The sequence below is a fragment of the Acartia tonsa genome, chromosome 7, assembly GCF_053477335.1.
Source record: "Acartia tonsa isolate MP-2025a chromosome 7, ASM5347733v1, whole genome shotgun sequence".
NCBI classification, from domain to species: domain Eukaryota; kingdom Metazoa; phylum Arthropoda; class Copepoda; order Calanoida; family Acartiidae; genus Acartia; species Acartia tonsa.
Genome location: NC_137266.1, coordinates 7371814 through 7393113, shown reverse-complemented (window position 1 = coordinate 7393113; position 21300 = coordinate 7371814). Strand labels below are relative to the sequence as shown.

Genomic DNA, 21300 nt, shown 5'->3' with positions numbered 1-21300 from the left:
ATCTCAATGAGGGACAGAACATCAACTTTCATAGGGTCAACTACTAACAAATAAGACTTTTCAGTGGCAGATACTTTTTCACTTACACCTTCTTCCCCGTGCCAGGATAACTCTTTGCAGTTGCCCCTCATTGGTGAAAACACACTTTTAGCCAGACCACGACTTGAAGAAAACCCTTTAAAATTATTGTCAAAGAGAAGATTTTTCAAAGCTGTATAAGACACATTTCTATCCTGACCTTTCCAAGTTATTTGACCATCATTTTCCAACTTACCAGCCAGCATCTTGTAAATATACTTGTAGCCGTAGGTCTTCTCTGACAGCTCATAGTCATATTTGTTGGACTTACAGACATAAAAGACAGGTTTGTCAATATCTGCAAGGGAAACTGTGCTTCTCTCCTGGATAATTGGGCGTTGAAGATACTTATCCACTGAACCGTGCATTTGATATAAAAAGATTCCAAAGGCAGTAATTTGAAAAAGTGATCGGATGAGGGTACGCTTCTCCATTACAAGATCTTTCAGAATTTTTTTTATTTGTGGTAAATTAGTTTTTTTGCTTACAATGGTCCAGAAAGTTGCCAATCAACTAGTCCTTAAAATTGTTAACTTAGAATTTTTTCCAATAAATCTATAATATTCAAAAAGGAAATTATTCGTAATTAGAATATTGGAATTGGAAATATTTTATACAAAATTATATTTTTAGCAACTGATAAATGTGTAAATAAAACCAATAAATCCATAAAGTGTTGAAAAGGGAACAATTTTAAATTACATTTATAGGATATTGTTCTTTATACGAATTTAATAAATATAAATTTGATAAATAAAACATATGTGGAAATATTTTTTCTAACAACTCCCATTTTTTTCTGCTAAAACAAAGTTGTTTGTTTTCTTGGCTTTTATTGAAGATAGATAGCAGTTTTTTATTCCACTTATCTTAATCCCTCCTTTGTCCAATTTACTAGGTCCGTCAGTCAAACTCTTCAAATCTAAAAGTGAGATTTGATTTGTAAAGTTAGACATTTGATATTTTGATTAAAGTTAGTTGATCAATGAGATCAATCAACTGTCTAATTGACATCTAATCATTAACTCACCGTTTGTTTGTCAATTGCATTTGAAACTTGTTTAGATTTACAAGCTTCGCTGCTTATGGTTTTGTTGTCAACCTTGTTTTTTCATTAAGTTTAACTTTTCTTGTATTCATTCGAAACCGCTCAATATCCGGTGGATTAGAACCGGTTCTCATCCACACGAAAAACTATGTCTAGCATCGTATTATATCAAATTTTCTACGAATATAAAAATCTACAATCATAAGATTAAAACCAGTTTTAATCTTATTTTATATCCGCGGAAAGCTGTTTATAATACGATGCGAGAAATAACTATTACTGTATGCAAGCCTAATACGAATTAAATCTACTAGTTTTATAAAGATAAAGTAAGCTTTAAGTAGCAAAGTTACTTTATAGTTCGAAATGTCCCATTGTCTGCAGAAAAAAAAGTGATTTTCTCAGCTGCTTTTCAAAACTTATATAATTTTTATTCAATCTAGTATATAATTTACTTCATCCACCATTAGAGTAAAACGCTAGAGGGAGAAGGGGTTTAACAACTGTATTTACCCTTTGCAACCGTCTTGTGCAACCTTCCTACTGGGTCATTGAAAATCAACCAATGGTGTCGCTTATATTAACACAGCCAAGTAGCAGAAAATAATTATACCCGCGACCATGGCTCAACACGTAGCGCATCCGCTCGTCGTCGGGAAGGTGATAGGTTCGAATCTCGGGCCGACACCGCGTCATAACTAAAGACGTTAAAAATGGTTCCTACTGCTACTATGTCAGATGCGCGACATAAATAGTTAGAGTAGGGGGAATGCCTCGGCCCAAAACAGGCGCAACTCGTTACCATGCACAGTTAGGACTTCTCAGACAAAGGTCGTGCATCACAGAGAGTTGGTTGTCTGTTGGATGTTACTTAACCTAATATCCTTGGGTGTTTGGACAGAGAAGGGTGCACAAGTCATCCTTAGTTCTCCTGGATTGCTGGACCAGGACCTAGACAGTACACCAAGTCGAAAAGGTCCTGGACTGTAATACCGCCCGTACGAGGTAATCTAGCAGATAATAATTTAGAAGCAGACGAAAGAGGTCTTTGAAAAATTAAGGGAGATAGTTGTCTGTATATACATCTATACTATATGATCTGTTCATCCATCGGTCTATCAGTAATGCTCTGACTGTCATTTATTTCAGACGTGCATCTGAGTATATAGCCAAACAAACGGAGGACGGGAGTGTGAACATGGTCCCCAAATCCAAGACAGCCCCTAACACTCCCAAAACCTCAACCAAGCAGCTGGAGGCTCCGGTCATCCCAGCTGGATACATGGATGCTTACTCAAGGTAGAATTTCTTCAAGAAAAGGCTGAATCTTAAGAGATAGGATAATGGATGATAAAGAGATTATCATTCCCAATGTAGGTTAAAATTATTGGTTGAAAAGTTTAGACAACAGTTTTTAAAATAACCTATCGAAATTCCCAAATGTATTTTAATATAACGAATAAGATATCGTTGTTATAAAACTTTGGTTACAAACACCTCCCCCCCCCCCCCCCTTGAAGGGTCGATCTTTTGAGATCTTTTTGTTTAAGTACAGACATACAGATGGGCAGAAGATAATAAAACATTTTATCAATACAAACTTTTTTAGGGCACGTACTGTGCGAATTGGTAAGTGGAGATGGCCACCCCCAAGAGAGGATGGTATGACCGCGGAGGAGGGATTCTTCCAGTTCAAAATGCGCAAGATGAAGAATAAGGTATAAATTTTAAAAACGGCTCCCAATCTGATTAATTTTCGTCGAAACGGTTTTGAAATACATAATATTATACAGCATGACCCATAAAAAGTATTTTTTTTAGGGTTTGCAGCCATTATTTTTTGATGTATCATCAAAAGTAGCATATGTTCTTGTTATCTATATAAATTTACGAAGAACAAAAATGAATTTTAAGTATGTATCAACAGAGATTTTTAAGGCCAAAGTTTCTAAAAGGGTTGTTTCATGCAAGTTACTTTTTGCTAAGTCGCTTTTTCAAAACTTTGGCTCTAAAAATCTCCATTGTTTATGTAGATAAAATTAAAATTTTGTATATAATCTTTTGTGGAAATGTATATACATACAAATATGCTAATTTTGATGATACATTAATAAATAATGGCTGTAAACCCTACGAAATACTTTTTTATGGGTCATGCTGTAGAATAAATTTTCCTTTTAAAATATAAAATTATAAATTTTATTCTACATTGACGGGCATGTAGACTTAAATATTGACTTATTATGACTCCACACCGACAGACTGACAGACTTTAAACTATGAAGCAGCTAAACTATTATTACTGTTCTTTAGGAGGGGAAGGAACAAGGAGGTGATAATGACGGATTTGATGATGATACCCTTGAATGGGGAGAAGGACCGGACGAGGACAGGTTAGTATTCAATACTGACGGACATACAGACAGATATACAGACTTTTTCTTCTTAAAATTTCAAGGGTTTAAAAATTTAAAAATATTACTAAATATTGTATACTTTTTTCTTTGTAAGGTATATTTAACCAAGAGAAAATTATTTACCCTAAATTACCCCCCAAAGAATTATAAAAACTATAAGATAATTTATACTATCAAAAAAATAAGGAGCAAATTATTTTTTCATCAATTTGATTTTACACAATTGAACGGAGGCATAATACGGACGTTAAAAATATCGTCCTCCGAAAATTTTGGATAAAATTTAGTTGGTATGTCAGGGATGAGAGAGATCTGGAGCCCGCTGCTGGAAAATCCGCGAACAACAAGGACGACACAAACAGCAAGGAGAAGGAGGGCGGAGGAGGCGGAGTGGGCAAGCTGAAGCTGAGCAGCGACATGAAGGAAAAGCTGGAGGCGGCCATGGGCGGCTCCAGAAAGAGCTCCATCAGGTCGAAGAGCGATATTGAGTCGGAGAAGGGAGATACGGATGTAAGTTTTTTTTACATTTGTAAAGCAAAGCTTTTCTATATTTATGGTCGGTCCGTCTGAATGTACCTCATTAATTTATAGCTCTTTTCGTTAATTAAGGCATGTTAGAATTTTTCTATCGATTTTAAACTTGACATGATTGATGAATCCTGTGAAAGATAAGCACGAATATGATAATAATTTTCCTATTGATCTAAATTTTGGAATGATGATTGGTTTTGGAGGACAATATGGTACATTGGTTTAACCAAAGCATCTTTATTAATATGCCCTTAAACAGTATCCTGTAGATATTTAATTTTGCAACAAATTTTCATACAACTTTGTTTAGACATATAAATTTATGTTTTGCTTATGAATTTTGACATACGTGAAATTTTTGCTAGTTTCAAATCTTCAATTATATGAATGTTGTCATCCTTGTATGTATATCAATGCAGCCACTCTATATCAAGGGCATCTTCCTTGGTTAATAATTGATTTTGATTATTTAGAAACATTTCCTAAAATTATTTTTAATTATTATTACATTTGAATATAAAGCGCTTCTAAAGGATTATAATAACTTAAATTTTATAAAGTATTTTTTTAGGCTGGCGTAAAGAAATTAAATGAAAATAGAAAATTATTACTACAGCAACAATTAGGCGCTGGTAAACTCAAGAAATGGGAGAATATTGATCAGGTATGATATTGTTAATAACAGAGATTCTCAATAACTCTTAATGTCTTTCATTTTTCTTTTTTTATGAAGTTTTCTATGTTCACTTGATCCGTCAATTAGATTGTAATGAACATGAAGATCCTAAATAAATATCATTTCTTTGCTGCTGTACAAGATATGTATCTGAATTTCTTAAGATTTTTAAAACCAATGAGTATATCTGTAACTAAAGGTTTTTATTTGACAATTTAGGGAAGCTTCAAATATGTCCCATGATGGTTTTTGGCTATTTTTCTGCCCTTACCTACCCCTTCGAATACAGAGCCTGTAGAAAAATATAATTTTAAATTAAACTTTTTCAGGAGCTAAATCGTGCCTCTGTGGAGCCAGGTAGCCGTAAGACCTCTGGAGGCGTGGACAAGGATGGTATCCCCATCCCCCCACCACCCCCCGTGGCTCCGGGTCTCACTAAACCTCTGCACATTGAGACAGGAGGTAATATATATGTTTTTTACTTGAAAACTGTTAACATCTTTAGTTATGACGCGGTTTGAACCGAGATTTGAACAAAACTTCCCAAACTTTTATTAAATTTTACCTACTAAAACACACAAACATATTGGAAATAACCAAACCTTTCCTTATTTAAAAGATGGGTTGTTTTCTCAATTACAGTAAAGCTTCTTATTGACCTTCTTAAAAGGTTTATAATTGTTTTAAGGGAAGGTGTCTTCATCCTCCTAGGAAAAATCGCCTGTGTAAAGAAAAAAATTTCCCGCTCTTCATAAAATATATATTTTTACTTTCTCTTTTTAAAACTAAAGAAGTTGTATCAACTTTTTTTTTTATAGCTAGCCGGTTCTTTTAGTAAGCAGTAGATGTAAAATTTTTCATAGAATTCAGATATGCAATCGGTTTTTTTGTAGACCTCTTATTTTTTAAGTAATTTAAGTTTTTAAAAAAAATAATTAAGTCGGTTTTAAGGTACTAAAACGCAACAAAATAAAAGAAGAAAATGGTCAGTAAGAACAAAAATAGTAAGATCTTTAATTTGACACCTTACTTTTAAAATTCTGTTGAGTAATTATTGAAAAAATCTATTTTTTTAACCTCGGTATAATAAAAACTTTAGACCTAAATATTTTCTCAAACAGACATAAAAAACATGGGTTCATATATACCATTAGAATCAGAAAAATATTACGAATCCATTGTAAGCAAAATTGAAAAAAATTAAAAAATTAAAAAATTACAGAAATGGCCAATTATGTTTTTTTGTTCAGACAACACTATTGTCTTACCTTTTTTACCCCCTCTTTACCCCCTCTTTACCCCCTTCCCGTTTTTATACTCAATTGAAGAATTAAGACGTTGCCTGTACAACATAATATGATATTTTCATATAATTCCTTTTATTGTAGTTTATATACTATATTGTAAACTTTTTTTTTCAATTTTGCTTACAATGGATTCGTAATATTTTTCTGATTCTAATGGTATATATGAACCCATATTTTTTATTTGTGAAATAATAAAATTAAGTTCAAAGTTTTTATTCTCGTGGGTTTAAAAAAATCGATTTTTTCAATAATTACCTGACAGAATTGAAAAAGTAAGGTGTCAAATTAAAGATCTTACTATTTTTGTTCATAATGACCATTTTCTTTCTTTTTTTTGTTGCATTTTAGTACCTTAAAATCGACTTAATTTTTTTTTTTTTAAACTTAAATTACTTAAAAAATAAGAGGTCTACAAAAAAACCGATTGCATATCTGAATTCTATGAAAAATTTTACATCTACTACTTACTAAAAGAACCGGCTAGCTATAAAAAAAATAGTTGATACACCTTCTTTAGAAGACGAAGAAAGTCCATAAAAAATCAACATGTTACGTCATAAAAACAAGGGAATTTTCTATCTCTTTTTTAGGGCTTTTCTTTTCCACTCCTCCTCTCCTCATTCCTCATTTTTATGACGTCATTGAGGGACTTTCTTCCTTTTCCTAAATTTACAGTGGATGGTCGACTTCCGCCACTGTCTCAAGTGTTCCTAGAGTCCTCTAGGGGCGTAGCTGCTAGTATTTTTTAAGGATTGGCCTTGATAAAGCTTTTGATTAAAGGAGCTGGAAATGATGATCAAAATGGACCTCCATCAGAGTCTACTCTGTCAAGCTTCTATTCTGGAGGTAACTTGATAATTTTTAAGCAAGTTATTAGAATGACAATTATACTGCCCAGTTTATACAATTCATTACAATTCGTTGGCAATGTTTGTGATTGTTAATTTTTTTTATTATAATTGTGGATGAAAAAATTCATAGTTTATTAAATAAGATTTTTACTCTAGGGTTTAACATTATCAATATTTTTGTAGTAGAAGAAACATTAACATTTTTGCATAGACTAGAAATTTTTAGCGATTTCCATAAAGATTGTATGAGATTTTTAAAGTAAAAATATTTAATTTTAACTTTGAAAAAAGTCCTCTAATGAAGACATTCAATAATGTCCGTAGGCACCAATTTTTAGTGCTACATCTGAAAATGACATAGTATGTAACTTTTCAAAATATAATTGTATTTGTGTTTGTAGGTATGGCAGAAGAGGAACTGCACCTTAGATATTCCAGAACTGGTTCTGTAACAGCCTCCAGGTATACACTCGTTATTAAGACACAACATATTGTTTTTTTTTCTATCTGTATTATATTATAGCTTGCATCAACCTTTATCAAAAAAGGAAATGATTACAATATCTAAGAAATATTTTTAGTCAAATAACAAAATATTTACTCATACTCACAGGCATCTAAAAGTATCAGGCAATTGCCGATAAATTGTTGTACATCCCAAATGACGATACACAAAATTAACCCTTCTGTAGTTTACTATTAGTGGTCGAAACATATGAACCAACCAATCAAAATTCGATAAAAAATCCCCAACATTGTAAAGCCAACGAATAAGAAAATATAATTATAGAACTTTGGGGAATAGTTCAATAAATAGCCCATTGTCCCTTCCCTTCCTGGTTTCCTTATCAATAAAAGATCTCTGTAACTTTTATTGAAGGTTACATAAAATTAAATTTATTCAACACAATACAAAATTTAATTTCCTGTTCATAATCAGAAACTATTTGATTGAAATTTAATATATTTAATTTAAAATGTGTTTTCCCATTTTCTTTGACATCTTATACATTTTTAAAAATTCTGATATTTATATCAATATTTGTTATTTGAACAGTAGCGTTTTATTTGATTCCTCACCAAAAGAATAGTTAAAAAATTTCCGAGGATCTATGAGATGTCTGAAGCCTAAGGTTAATGTCAACTAAAGTGATTGAGTTTTCCTTTAAAGAGAAACTTCACATAGGTCCCGGGATGGTTTCAGGCTATTTTTTCTGCCTTTATCAATCTCTTTGAAAACAGTAGCTGCTAATTAAAAATTTAAAAATTATCAATTATTTTTTTTCTCAGGGCTGACAAGCTGAGCAAATATGAGTTTGAGGATTCTATTGATGTCAGACACAGAGATCAGAGGATTATGGATGAAGTGGATTACCAGGTACAAGTGTTTGTGTGTGTGTGGGTGTTTGTGTGTGGGTGTGTGTGTGAATGGTGTGTGTGTTTGTGTGTGTGTTTGTGTGTGTATGTATGTGTAAGGATTCTATTTATGTTAGACACAGAGATCAGAGGATTATGGACGAAGTTGATTACCAGGTACAAGTGTGTGTGTGTGTGTGTGTGTGTGTGTGTGTGTGTTTGTAGGTGAGGATTCTATTGATATCAGACACAGAGATCAGAGGATCATGGATGAAGTTGATTACCAGGTACAAGTGTGTGTGTGTGAGTGAGTGTGTGTGTGTGTGTGTATGTGAGGATTCTATAGATGTCAGACACAGAGATCAGAGGATCATAGATGAAGTTGATTACCAGGTACAAGTGTGTGTGTGTGTGTGGTGTGAGTATTCTATTGATGTTAGACACAGAGATCAGAGGATCATGAATGAAGTTGTTTACCAGGTACAAGTATGTGTGTGTGTGTGTGTGTGTGTGTTTGTGTGAGTGTGTAGGTATGTGTGTAAAGATTCTGTTGATGTTAGACACAGAGATCAGAGGATCATGGATGAAGCTGATTACCAGGTACAGGAGTGTGTATGTGTGTGGGTGTTTGTGTGTGTGTGTGGGTGTTTGTGTGTGTGTGGTGTGAGTGTGTGTATGTGTGTGTGAGGATTCTATTGATGTCAGACACAGAGATTAGAGGATCATGGATGAAGTTGATTACCAGATACAAGTGTGTGTGTGTGTGTGTGGGTGTGAGTGTGTGTGTGAGGATTCTATTGATGTTAGACACAGAGATCAGAGGATCATGGATGAAGTTGATTACCAGGCATAAGTATGTGGGTGTGGGTGTGTGTGAGTGTGTGTGTGTGTGGATGATGATTCTATTGATGTTAGATACAGAGATCAGAGGATCATGGATGAAGTTGATTACCAGTTACATTATGTGTGTGTGTGTGAGTGTGTGTGTGAGGTTCTATTGATGTCAGCCACAGAAGTCAGAGGATTATGGATGAAGTTGATTACCAGGTACAAGTGTGTGTGTGGGTGTGAGTGTGTGTGTATGTGTGTGATGATTCTATTGATGTCAGACACAGAGATCAGAGGATCATGGATGAAGTTGATTACCAGGTACAAGTGTGTGTGTGTGTGTGTGTGTGTGTGTGTAAAGATTCTATTGATGTTAGACACAGAGATCAGAGGATCATGGATGAAGTTGATTACCAGGTACAAGTGTTTGTGTGTGTGTGTGTGTATGTGTGTAAAGATCCTCTTGATGTTAGACACCCCAAGATGCTATGGGCGCATCCACTAGTAACTAATAATATAATCTATTTTAGGGTGCTGCAAAAACGAAGCTACACGCCCCTGCCTCCCAAACTTTCTTCTCTTATAACAGGTATTACAATAAAAACCAAATATTCAATTATATCAATATTTTAATTAATTTCCAAATTTCATGGACGTCCAAAGGTGGGGAAAAAATGGTTTTTACCTCCCTCAAATCTTGAAACCCCTCATTTTACCCCCTCAGAATAATAAAGCTTGGACGTCCCTGTTATATTCGAAACCTAAGTAGTATAAAAAAAGTCAATAATTTTAAATGTATTTTGTACCATATATCTTTTTTTACTATCTATTGTACATAATTATTCTTTTTTTTTAATACATGCTTGATTTTGTATTCAAATATTTTCTATGAATCTGTTTTTATATTTAGAGTGCCATGGAAGTTGAAGGTTAGAAAAGAGGTTTTCTCTCCTGGAGAAGAATTAAATAGTCTACAGGTTATTCAGATAATTTTTTTATTGTTTATTTGCATTTGAGGAGTTTCAGAGTTTTTATGGGAATGGTATCCCCCCCCCCTTTCCACCAAATAAATTTCGCACCCAAAATGTGGGTTTATTACCAACCCCCCATAATATGTAAATTTTACATTAGAGTTAACACATTTATTTTGAGTATTTTTTTTTTCTGAATTACTCCCACCCGCACCACTCACTATTTAGATGTCAAACGCCAAATTTTTTTTTTTAAATAGCTTGGACGTCTATAAATTTAACTTTCAGAATAGGAGAATGAAATAGAAATTTACTTTCAAAGCGAGAAATTATAATAGCTTGTAAATTTTTGGGTGACAAGGAAATCAACATATTTGCATAATCAATATTTAGAAATGTGAAGAAAAACCTAACCTAACCTGATGTATTATGTTCTAGGCTATCCACCTGGTATTCTGTCAAATAATCAGTGACGCCTATAGCCCGCTGTGTATTCGTCTGAATCAACAAGAAAGAAGAAACCTGCTCACTTTCCTGGCACAGAATAAGATTTCTATGGAAAATATGCACAGGTAATATACTATCTATAATACAAAGTAGCTTGATGTCTGTCCGTCCTTTTCTTAAGATCTTGGTAACCACTGAACCGACCGGATTTTACTCTTTAGGGTATATACCTATTGGTCCTGTGGTGGTTTTAAGCTATTTTCTTGGGGGTGGGACACCCCAATCCCCCCCATAAAAAAACAACAAAAAATTCCCTCCCATTTTTTTGTTTATGGGCAGCACCAGTAGTACTTAATTTTATTTTTTTATTTTTTTAATTACCTCTTTTGGCAAAGCCTCTAGAGGCTAGGGGCGAAGCCGCTAATAATATATAAAATAGTAAGGATTTTGTCTGACACTTAAGGTTAACTACTGAATCAAAAGAGTTCTCCATTAAAGGGAAGCTTAAATTTGGTCCCATGATGATTTTAGGCTATTTTCTGGTCTTTCCGTACCCTTTCGAATAGTGTCCCTAGAGTCTAGGTCCGTTGCCGCAAGTGTATAATAAAATGTAGCGTTGCTAATCTATAGCTAACTACTCCAATTGTCTAACTATCCGTCCTTCTGTCTATATGTACGTAATTAAAAACGTATTAAAAATTCGGGTATAGTCCTTTTCGTGGCAACGCAACTTAAAGGGCAATTCTTTGTATTTTTCACAGTAGCTTTTCTCCTATTTCTAGCCCCTGCGGGAGGCTCTAACCCTGCGGGGCCAATTGCCTATCCCTGTGGGGGCAATCACCTAACCCAATATAACCTAACCTAATATAAAGTAACCTCTAAAAAGCCATTTTAAAAATACGACGAATCTCCCCTTAAGGGGTGTTGCCACGAAAGGGACTATTCCCAAAAATGCTTTTGTAGTAATTACCCCTTTACTTCCTTTGGCCATTTTAAAAATACGACGAATCTCCCCTTAAGGGGTGTTGCCACGAAAGGGACTATTCCCAAAAATGCTTTTGTAGTAATTACCCCTTTACTTCCTTTGGACTTATTAGTTCTAGTTACGCATATTAGAGATTTTATAAATTTAGTTGGACTATTAATTATTATTCTTTATTTCAGTTCTCAACATAAGAATTCCATCAAGAAAATTTTGATTCAACAAGTGAAAGAATTCTCTACATATTTCTGCAGAATCTATCCACTTCTCAATAGCAGCCAGGTAGGATGTAGTAATGACAAGTCATGACACTCAAAGCCATCAAAGTCATCAAATGTATATTCTTGTTTTCTATGCCTTTTTTAAAAAAAAAGATGTGTAGTTTTTACTTTTTCCACTAAATAATAATAATTGTTTTTAATGCTTTTTCGTCATTTGTATGGCCCTTGGATCTCCAAAACAGTGGTTTTTATGACATTTTTCCAAAATTATAGGATGTAGAATATAAGTATATTGGAATATCTCATAATGGAGTGAGTCTTCTTAGAATATATATAATATTAATATAATCACACAACCTCCGTATAGGATGTAGAATATCAGTATATTGGAATATCTCATAATGGAGTGAGTCTTCTTACAATAAATATAATATTATTATAATCACACAACCTCTGTATAGGATGTAGAATATCAGTATATTGGAATATCTCATAATGGAGTGAGTCTTCTTAGAATAAATATAATATTAATATAATCACACAACCTCTGTATAGGATGTAGAATATCAGTATATTGGAATATCTCATAATGTAGTGAGTCTTCTTAGAATAAATATATTATTAATATAATCACACAACCTCTGTATAGGATGTAGAATATCAGTACATTGGAATATCTCATAATGGAGTGAGCCTTCTTAGAAGAGAGAAGAGTCTACCTACTGACTACCTTAAGGTAAATTGTTTTTTCTAGCAAGGCGCCAATTAAAACAGAACAAATAACCTCACATTTTTCAATTGCGTAAATGTCAAAACTGTTTTTGACAAGTTATTTTCAAAAATCAATAACAAATCAATATGATAAAATATTTTTTTTACATTAAAAACAATAATTAACCAGTATGTATTTTTAAATCAATGAAGTTTTCATAATTTGCTTTTGTGTTTTCTTTATAATGAAAAGTTTTTAGTAAAAAATCTCTTAAGCATCTCTAAAACCAAGTCCTAAAGATGGTAGTATGTCCTTAAACGGTATCAATTTGCAACAATTTCACAAACTATTTTATTTTGACTTCAAGTGTTAATGTTCAATTGTCCTTCCTTATGATTTTTAGAGCTTCACTTTTCTAGAAGATGTCATCATTGTTAAATAATATCTTTTCTCGTATTCAATCGAATCCGGTGGATAGGAACCGGTTCTAATCCATACAAAAAACTATGTCTAGCATCGTATTATATCCAGCTTTCGACGAATATAAACATGTACAATCATAAAATTAAAACCAGTTTTTTTAGCCGGTGCCTTTGGCACCTCGGGGCTAAAAAAACTGGTTTTAATCTCATAATAGTACATTCTTTATCCGCGGAAAGCTGTTTATAATACGATGAGAGAAATAACTATTAAAGTCACTAAGAATAGATAAGTTCATGTTTCCACTACTTTTTCATTTTTGATGTTTTTGTAAAATCTTCTAAAAAAATCTTCGAATTTAGTAGCCGTTTATACTATAGTGCCCTAGTAAGATGGGGATAGCTGTCACAGCTTTTGGCCTACCTATTCTCTAGACGTCAGGAAATACCCTATACCCTATCTCTATTCTATGGGGTTTTTCCCCCTTATCTATCTCTTTCCCTCTACTATGACGTCAATAAAATAGGTAGGTCAAAAGCGGTGACATCTATCCCCATTTTGCTAGGGCACTATAAACAGCTACCGAATTTATTTTCTTAAATTTCCATTGTTTTGTAATTAGGTGGTGGAGTTCTACAAATGGGAAGAGATGGATGAGACAAGCAGACTGAAGGCGTCTGTACTACAAATATCTCTTAATAATGGCAGCAGTCTTCAGATACAAACAGCTAATGCAGGTAAATAATAATATCTTTTATTAATCTTTCCCTCTCCAAGCAGACTGAAGGCGTCTGTACTACAAATATCTCTTAATAATGGCAGCAGTCTTCAGATACAAACAGCTAATGCAGGTAAATAATAATATCTTTTATTAATCTTTCCCTCTCCAAGCAGACTGAAGGCGTCTGTACTACAAATATCTCTTAATAATGGCAGCAGTCTTCAGATACAAACTGCTAATGCAGGTGGAGAATTTAATTGAATTTAGTTTAGAAACTTTTTATTCTTCCTTTTTTTAGTTTTTTAGGGACTTATTAGGTACAGGAGACTTTTTAAACGTTTCAACCAAAAATTGTAATCTACAAAATGGTTTTTTTTTATGTATTACATTGGGAACGTACATCAGTTTATCAGCGATTGTCTGATCCCTTTAGATTGAATATGATATTCTCGGACGGACAGATAAACTAAGCGAATTAAATAGTATGTTCGCAACAAACATTGATGTTTTTAGCATTACATAATTGTTATAATTATGTTGTTTTTGTCAGTTTTTTAATATGGAATATTTATACAAAACACGTTTTAATAATATACAATTACTATCATTTTATTTTCATTTGTTATGATTTTATTTTATTTTTGCATTTTTTCATTTATTTTAGACAAGTACTAATAAAGTGTTCTTACCTTTAAAAAAAAAGTTTTAAAAATATATGTATTTGTCTAATCTTTGGCAACATTGCACAAAATATTTTCCCCTTTCAAATGGGTAATCTTTCAATAAAACTATATTTTGACAGATTTTTAACCATATATTGTTAATTCTATATGAAGTACTTGATGAACGAACTGACCAATAAGTGATGTCCATGTTTGCAACCTAAATTGACGACAATTTTCATAATATCTATGTATAATCTATATCTTTTACAGTACCTAAAATATATGAAATATCTTAAAAATAACGAAACTTTTGTCATGAATTATTATATTGTTGTTCAAATTTAGGCATTTTAATGATATTAATGTATTATTTTCAGGAAATATAAGAAACTTGATAGAACAGTTTTCACTGGAGGCCAAATCTTCAAATATCCAATACTCAAGAGCCGTCGCTGATTTCACTTCAAGGTAAACAAACTTGATTGTAGCAATGCTACGCTTTGAAAGTCATTGTCGTTATGTCTCTCTGTCAACAACTCTAGCTTTGTCTTCTTATTTGTTGAAATATTATAAGTCTTGTTCTCATTAGTTGAATGTCCACGTTCTCAATTCTTAACACTCTTCTCTCATTGGCTTAGACTCTAATCGTGCTCTCTGATTGGTTAAAGGCATACACCAGACACTCTCATTGGCTTAAAATCAAAACTTGCTTTCTATTTGGTGAAACATTTTTAAATAGTAATTAAAATAAAAATCTTAAAAATAATACCTGTTTTGCAGTAACCACTAACCAGGCCTTTATCCCCTCTTGGCTAACAAATCTGGTTTTTAACCTTATAGAAAGCTGTCTATGGTATCAAGTCTTGAAGTCATTTAGATTATTAATGAAATTATGAATAATTTTCTAGGGATGATGATGCTTTGCCGTTGCGCAAAGGTGACCTTGTTGGAGTGGTCCGCAAGGATGATAGGTACACACAGCGGGGCTGGCTGTATGGTTTCAGGTAGGTCTAGTTGTCCGCAGGGATGGTAGGTACACACAGCGGGGCTGGCTGTATGGTTTCAGGTAGGTCTAGTTGTCCTCAGGGATGATAGGTACACACAGCGGGGCTGGCTGTATGGTTTCAGGTAGGTCTAGTTGTCCGCAGGGATGATAGGTACACACAGCGGGGCTGGCTGTATGGTTTCAGGTAGGTCTAGTTGTCCGCAGGGATGATAGGTACACACAGCGGGGCTGGCTTTATGGTTTCAGGTAGGTCTAGTTGTCCTCAGGGATGATAGGTACACACAGCGGGGCTGGCTGGATGGTTTCAAGTAGGTCTAGTTGTCCTCAGGGATGATAGATACACACAGCGGGGCTGGCTTTATGGTTTCAGGTAGGTCTAGTTGTCCTCAGGGATGATAGGTACACACAGCGGGGCTGGCTGGATGGTTTCAAGTAAGATAAGATAAGATAAGATTTATTTTCCTCAAAGGTACAACATATTTTATTAGATATATATTATAAATTATGTTACTATGCTTGATTTGTTTGATTCATCTGGTTTGTTGTGTTTGGTGCAGGTTAGATAATAATATACATAATAACAATTATTAAGTACCTAGCATGGAATTGGCCGAACTTCATCTCCACCTAGTTACCAGGCCAGTTTAAATTGAATGGAGACAATATTTTACAATAAAAATTCCATGCAACATTGTACCAGATAGTTGGCATAACCCTTTAAGGGTTGTGGAGCCACTGGTGTACTTTGACGCTTGCCAAGCCGATACAATGTTATATGTGCAAATAAATAATAATCTTAACAATGAAACAATATCTTGCTGTGTATTTCAGACATCCTCCTACTATCAGTTGCAACTTCTCCAAGCGTGAATTCGGAACAATTAAGGAACCAAAACCTCCATAAGGAGTCGCTATTCCCGTTGAGATCCCTTTTCAGCTCCAAATAGACAGTTTCCTTTATATCAAATTATTTTCATTATAGAGTGGAGTTTTGTCCGGGTTTTAAGGACATCTCCACACCAATAATTACAGGATAACGGCAAATTTCGCGATAACACTTGGTCCAATCCAAAAAATCCAAAAAAAAACCAAAGAAAAGTCCAAAAAAGGACAAGAATACCCTAATAATAATCATATCGTGTACTTAAGTGAACAAGGTGTAATGGTTGGTTTCGATTCCTACGGAATCTGATTTTTATTTTTGAGAATGGATATAAAAAATCCTAAGAATAGGTCATATGCGATTCCTACGGAATCTGATTTTGGTATTTTGATAATGGGAGTGTGTCCCTAAATATGTATGGTTCGATTCCTCCGGAATCTGATTTTTGTGTTTTGAGAACTGGTCACAGCATGGCTGTGAATGGGGCAACAAAATGGGAGAGGAAGAGGGGGGGGGGGAGGGGGTTTTAAGGGAAGGCGAAAACGTATCATTAATCCATTGATTCCACCCCTTTTTGAAGGTAAAAGGGTGAAAGTGGGTCATGTTAAAAAAGACTGTGGCGTGCTATTGCGCGCGTAATTTGGTTATAGCTTTGCTTTAGTGAGGTTTAAATCTTACTATTGTTTAGACACGAAATGTTCGGAGAGGAAGAATACCAACAAATGTGGCAGCCGCTACGCAATAGATTGACAATAACATATGAACGACTTCTCAATATAGTTAATGGTGACAATGTCAGTGACGAAGTACGTCGTGAGGTAGCCCGTCTTCTATACCAACAGGGTTATTTAGAAACCGAGTTGGCCCTCACACTATACAACCCAAACAAGGACATGGAGTTTCATGAAGCTAAATTGGGTGAAATTGCTGAGCGGATAACTGCTCAAGAGGGGGCCTGTCTCCAGCTATAGTTCCAGAAGTTGGCCATTTCCGGTTTGAACCAGTTACGGTCAAGTTCTCTACGACTTTATATACAAGATATCCGCAAAAATATCCGCAAAAACACCCGCGGAAATGTCCACATGATGTTCACAAAAATCAACAAAAATCAACAATGAATCAACAGAAAAAAACTGCAAAAAGTTACTGATATGGCTATTGAAATATAAAATTGTTTTTGAAGAATAATACAGTTTAGTTTTATCCAAAAAAGTAAAAGTATTAAAATATCATAAATTATCATAAATTCATTGATTTGTTTAATAAATCCTAGATATCTTGCTATGAACTTTTATTTTTTATGAAGGATGTATAGAGTAATAGGATGTCTGTTAATATTTCGCTATGGATTAATTTTCATTAGCATAAAAAAAAGTGAAGTGAGAAACTGGTTAAAATAAGGGAGATGGGTCAGGGAATTCAACAGGTTAGGGGGAGGAGGGGGGGAAAAAACTAGAAGGGGAGTGGTGGGTGGTTTGTGCGCGGCCGTGACTTCCAGCTAGACAGACGGAGCGGCGCCTATCGTTTGGTATATACTGGGGGGGAGAAAAATAGGGGGAGGGGGGAAGAGTGGGAGACAATTGGTTGTAAAGCATAGGGGGAATACGCGGGAAATCGGAAGTAGGGAAAGTTATTTATTAATTAATAAGTTAAATTAAGATTGAATAATGTATGGTATTAAGACACAAGGGGGGTATAAATATGGGGGTGGGTAGGGTCAAAGTTCAATTGTCTCAGAAATGTCAGATCAAGAAGAGGAAGTTGGACAAGGCCAAGGTGCTTTACCGGATGGGGCGCCGGAAGTTCCGGAGGAGGCTGGAGGAGAAGAAGATGTTCCCCTCCAAGACCAGGTGCAGGAGCTCATCGCCATGTTGAACTCAAGCGATGAAATCGATGATCCTGCACCCGTGCACGGCGTCCAGCAGCTGCTGAACCTCGCGGCAGTGCCTGATCTACTCCCATTTCCGGGGGTAGACAGGCGCTGTCTGGACCTCTGGTTTATGGTCAAGAGGAGGTTAATGGGCGTCGTGTACGAGGGCGACAGACTTATGTGGAGGAGATTCCGCCAAGATGCCATCGATGAGGAGATCCTCCGCATGATGTACTCCAACTATGGGTTAGTCGTGAGGCTAATTTCAGTAATGCCCACGTACGCCCGCTCCTTCCAGGCCAACATGGATTCCATCGCCACCATGGACCGCTTGGTCACCGTCCAGCAGGACCTTGTGGAGGAGCTCCTCCAACAGGAACCCGACGACGTCGATGACTCCAGCGACTACGACGAGTAGATGGCTATGCCCACTACATGAGCTTAACCAGTCCAGTCAGCGATAGTCATATATTAAACAAAATTTTCGATATCTAAATTTGAATAAATAAATATATTTTTGGTCAAAATTATGAAAAAACTTTGTTATTTTTTTATTAGATAAAATAGAGGTAGAGGTTGCGCGATTCGTTAGTTGCTTGATAAAAAATATATAATATAATAGAAGAAGTCAAAGTCAAAATATAAAATGTAAAATGAATAAAGTGGATAAGAAACAAACTATGCTAAAGCTACTCTATACATAGGTATGTATGTCGGTTCCTACGGAACCTACTCGTTGAGATTTGAGGTTAAAGAAATGCTGTTTTATTATTTTTTTGGTATAGAAATTAAGTGCTTACAAAAAGTCGAGGGCTAAAGATACGAATAGAAACTTAGTTAGAACAAAAAATTGTTAAATAGAGGAAGAGAAAAAATAAAGTATTTGCTTTTTTTTAAGAAAGTAAGTAATAAGTAAGTAAAATATCTTTCTTGAGAATAATTTTATTATCAATCAGTTTAATTTCAAAAATAAAATATTTGCTTTTTTAAAATATTTGCTTTTTTAAAACTCAATCTTGTTTAGGTAATAAGTAAAACATTTTTTCTTAAAAATATTTTTATTATCAATTAGTTTAATTTCAAGTGGAAGGTTGTTGAATATAGTTGGGAAAGAGTTAAGAGGGGCGTGCAGGAGAAAGTTTCTATTGGTGCCCGGTTCGTAAGCAAAGTTGTTCCTGTTCCTAGTGCCATACGTATGTCTGTCTTGAACAAAATTCCAGGTGTTTTCGAAAATTTTGGGAAAATTGCCTAATTTATAGGCGTGCATAAATTTACAAACATTGAATTCAATTAACAGGTTAAATGGAAGTATGCCATTAGATTTAAAGAATTCAGCTGTGTGAGCTCTGCTAGGTAAATTTTCGATTATTCTAATGGCTTGCTTCTGCAACTTAATGATTGGTGCTAACAGATACATAGGACAGGCAGTGAACAGGAGACAACAATATTCGATATTCGACTTAATATAAGAAGAATAGAGTAGCTTTAAGTGTTTCTTGTCCAACAAATGACGCATTACTTTCATACTATAAATTATTTTAGAGACTTTGCTATAGACTTTTTCAAGATGATAAGAAAACTTCATTTTCTCGTCCAATTGAATTCCCAAGTGTTTGATACTACCCTCATTGGTACCGCTCACAAGATCCAACTTAGTGATTTTTGACTCATCATTTTCGTTATGATTATTCATGTTTACATAGACTTCAAAGTTGGTCTTAGCGGCGAGCTCAGCGGGGGTGAGTATCTCACGGGGGGAGGAAAAGACCATACATTTGGTCTTGCGGGGGTGAATAAGAAGTTTATTGGCATTGTACCATTGGGTCAGTCTGGGGACAAGCTCCTTTGCAAGGTTGATCAATTGTATAATATTCTGCTTTTCAATGAAGCCCACTGCGTCATCAGCAAAGAGATTGATTAGGATCTCTTCACTGCATGAAACAAGGTCATTGATAAAAATCAAAAAAAGAATTGGTCCCAGGACTGACCCCTGAAGTACGCCAATGATAATGAATTCAATTGTGGAGGAGAAAAGGCCCTTAAAATATACACGCTGTTTCCTATTTGCATAATAACTACGGAACCAATCAAGTGCAACCCCCCTTATCCCTGAATTCTCCAGTTTGCTAAAAAGGATGTCCCTATTTATCATGTCGAAACACTTCCTTATGTCCAAAAATATGGCCATACAGGAAGTGTCTCGACTGAGTGCTTGGGTGATCAATGTGCTTAAGTTCAATACATTGTGAAAGGTTGAGATTCCTTTCATGAAGCCAAACTGGCGGTTGCTAAAAAAAGACCGATCTTCCAAGAACTTAACCAGCGTTTCACAGACATATTTTTCAATGGGCTTGGAAAAGTTGTCAATGAGTGAAATTCCTCGATGATTATCTGCCTCGCTGAGTGAACCTGATTTGTGAAGGACAACTATTTTGGAAGTTTTCATTTTTTCAGGAAAAGTGCCATTTTGAAGTGATAAATTATAAACATGTGTTAAGGGAGTGGCAATGGTATCAGCACAGCGAGACAGAACATACATCGAGACATCATTTATGTCTGTGGAACGCTTAGGTTTAATACTACGAATGATATTAATAACCTTGAAGGGGTACAATGGCTCAAAGAAGAGGGAATCTTGACATGGGGGTGGTAAATATTCAAAGAAATTTTTGGGGGTGGAAGGAATTTCAGGCCTTAGGGAAGACCCAATCTGACTAAAATAACGATTAAATTCATTAGCTATTTCTTGGTCATTTTCAATTTTGTTTGGGCCTACTTGAAGGTATGTGCACTCAGGGGAAGATTTACTAAACCCAATGACTTCCTTTAGGGTTTTCCAGAGTTTTTTCCCATCCCCGTTTGCATCTCTTATTTGTTGTCTGTAATATTCAATCTTTGCTCTTCTCACTTGCCTATTGTAATTATTCCTATAGACATTGTAAATACTTTCATTTTCAATTGTTTTGTCTTTTAAAAAGTTGCTGTACAAAATATCTCTATGCAATCTACAACGCAATAAAAAGTCTGACATGAAAGGCTGCTGAGGCTGGGTACGTTTGTTTTTTCGTTTTTTTCTAACTGGACACTTTTCATTATAAAGTCTCAAAAAGGTTGAAATAAAGTTATCATAAGCAATGTTTGTGTTGTCTTGGTTTAAAACGTGATTCCAGTTAGTGTGGTAGAGTGCATAGTTTAAGGCATCAAAGTTTTCATCATTCAATTCTCTTTTTTCAAAGAAATCTGGAGGTTTGGGTTTATTTACTCTGTCTATTCGGAATGAATTAATAATTGGCAAGTGATCGGAGATTTT

The 21300-nt window shown here is 34.7% G+C and overlaps 1 protein-coding gene across 9 annotated transcripts in view; it reads left to right on the top strand.

The window, feature by feature from the left end:
- Myo10A (unconventional myosin 10A) overlaps window positions 1-21300 on the top strand; it is a 113803-nt gene that overhangs the window by 71075 nt on the left and 21428 nt on the right. For 5 of the 9 annotated variants that reach the window (XM_080167378.1, XM_080167372.1, XM_080167380.1 and 2 more), the window contains exons 40-56: window positions 2276-2425; window positions 2736-2844; window positions 3440-3519; window positions 3831-4053; window positions 4646-4738; window positions 5080-5212; window positions 6838-6903; window positions 7310-7370; window positions 8199-8286; window positions 9623-9681; window positions 10003-10069; window positions 10502-10635; window positions 11675-11774; window positions 12363-12449; window positions 13468-13582; window positions 14609-14699; window positions 15140-15235. In XM_080167378.1, the coding sequence (XP_080023504.1) occupies window positions 2276-2425; window positions 2736-2844; window positions 3440-3519; window positions 3831-4053; window positions 4646-4738; window positions 5080-5212; window positions 6838-6903; window positions 7310-7370; window positions 8199-8286; window positions 9623-9681; window positions 10003-10069; window positions 10502-10635; window positions 11675-11774; window positions 12363-12449; window positions 13468-13582; window positions 14609-14699; window positions 15140-15235 (1752 nt within the window). Of the gene's footprint in view, window positions 1-2275; window positions 2426-2735; window positions 2845-3439; window positions 3520-3830; window positions 4054-4645; window positions 4739-5079; window positions 5213-6837; window positions 6904-7309; window positions 7371-8198; window positions 8287-9622; window positions 9682-10002; window positions 10070-10501; window positions 10636-11674; window positions 11775-12362; window positions 12450-13467; window positions 13583-14608; window positions 14700-15139; window positions 15236-15574; window positions 15608-21300 lie in introns of all 9 variants that reach the window. The other 4 variants (XM_080167374.1, XM_080167376.1, XM_080167373.1 and 1 more) reach the window with 3 other exon arrangements.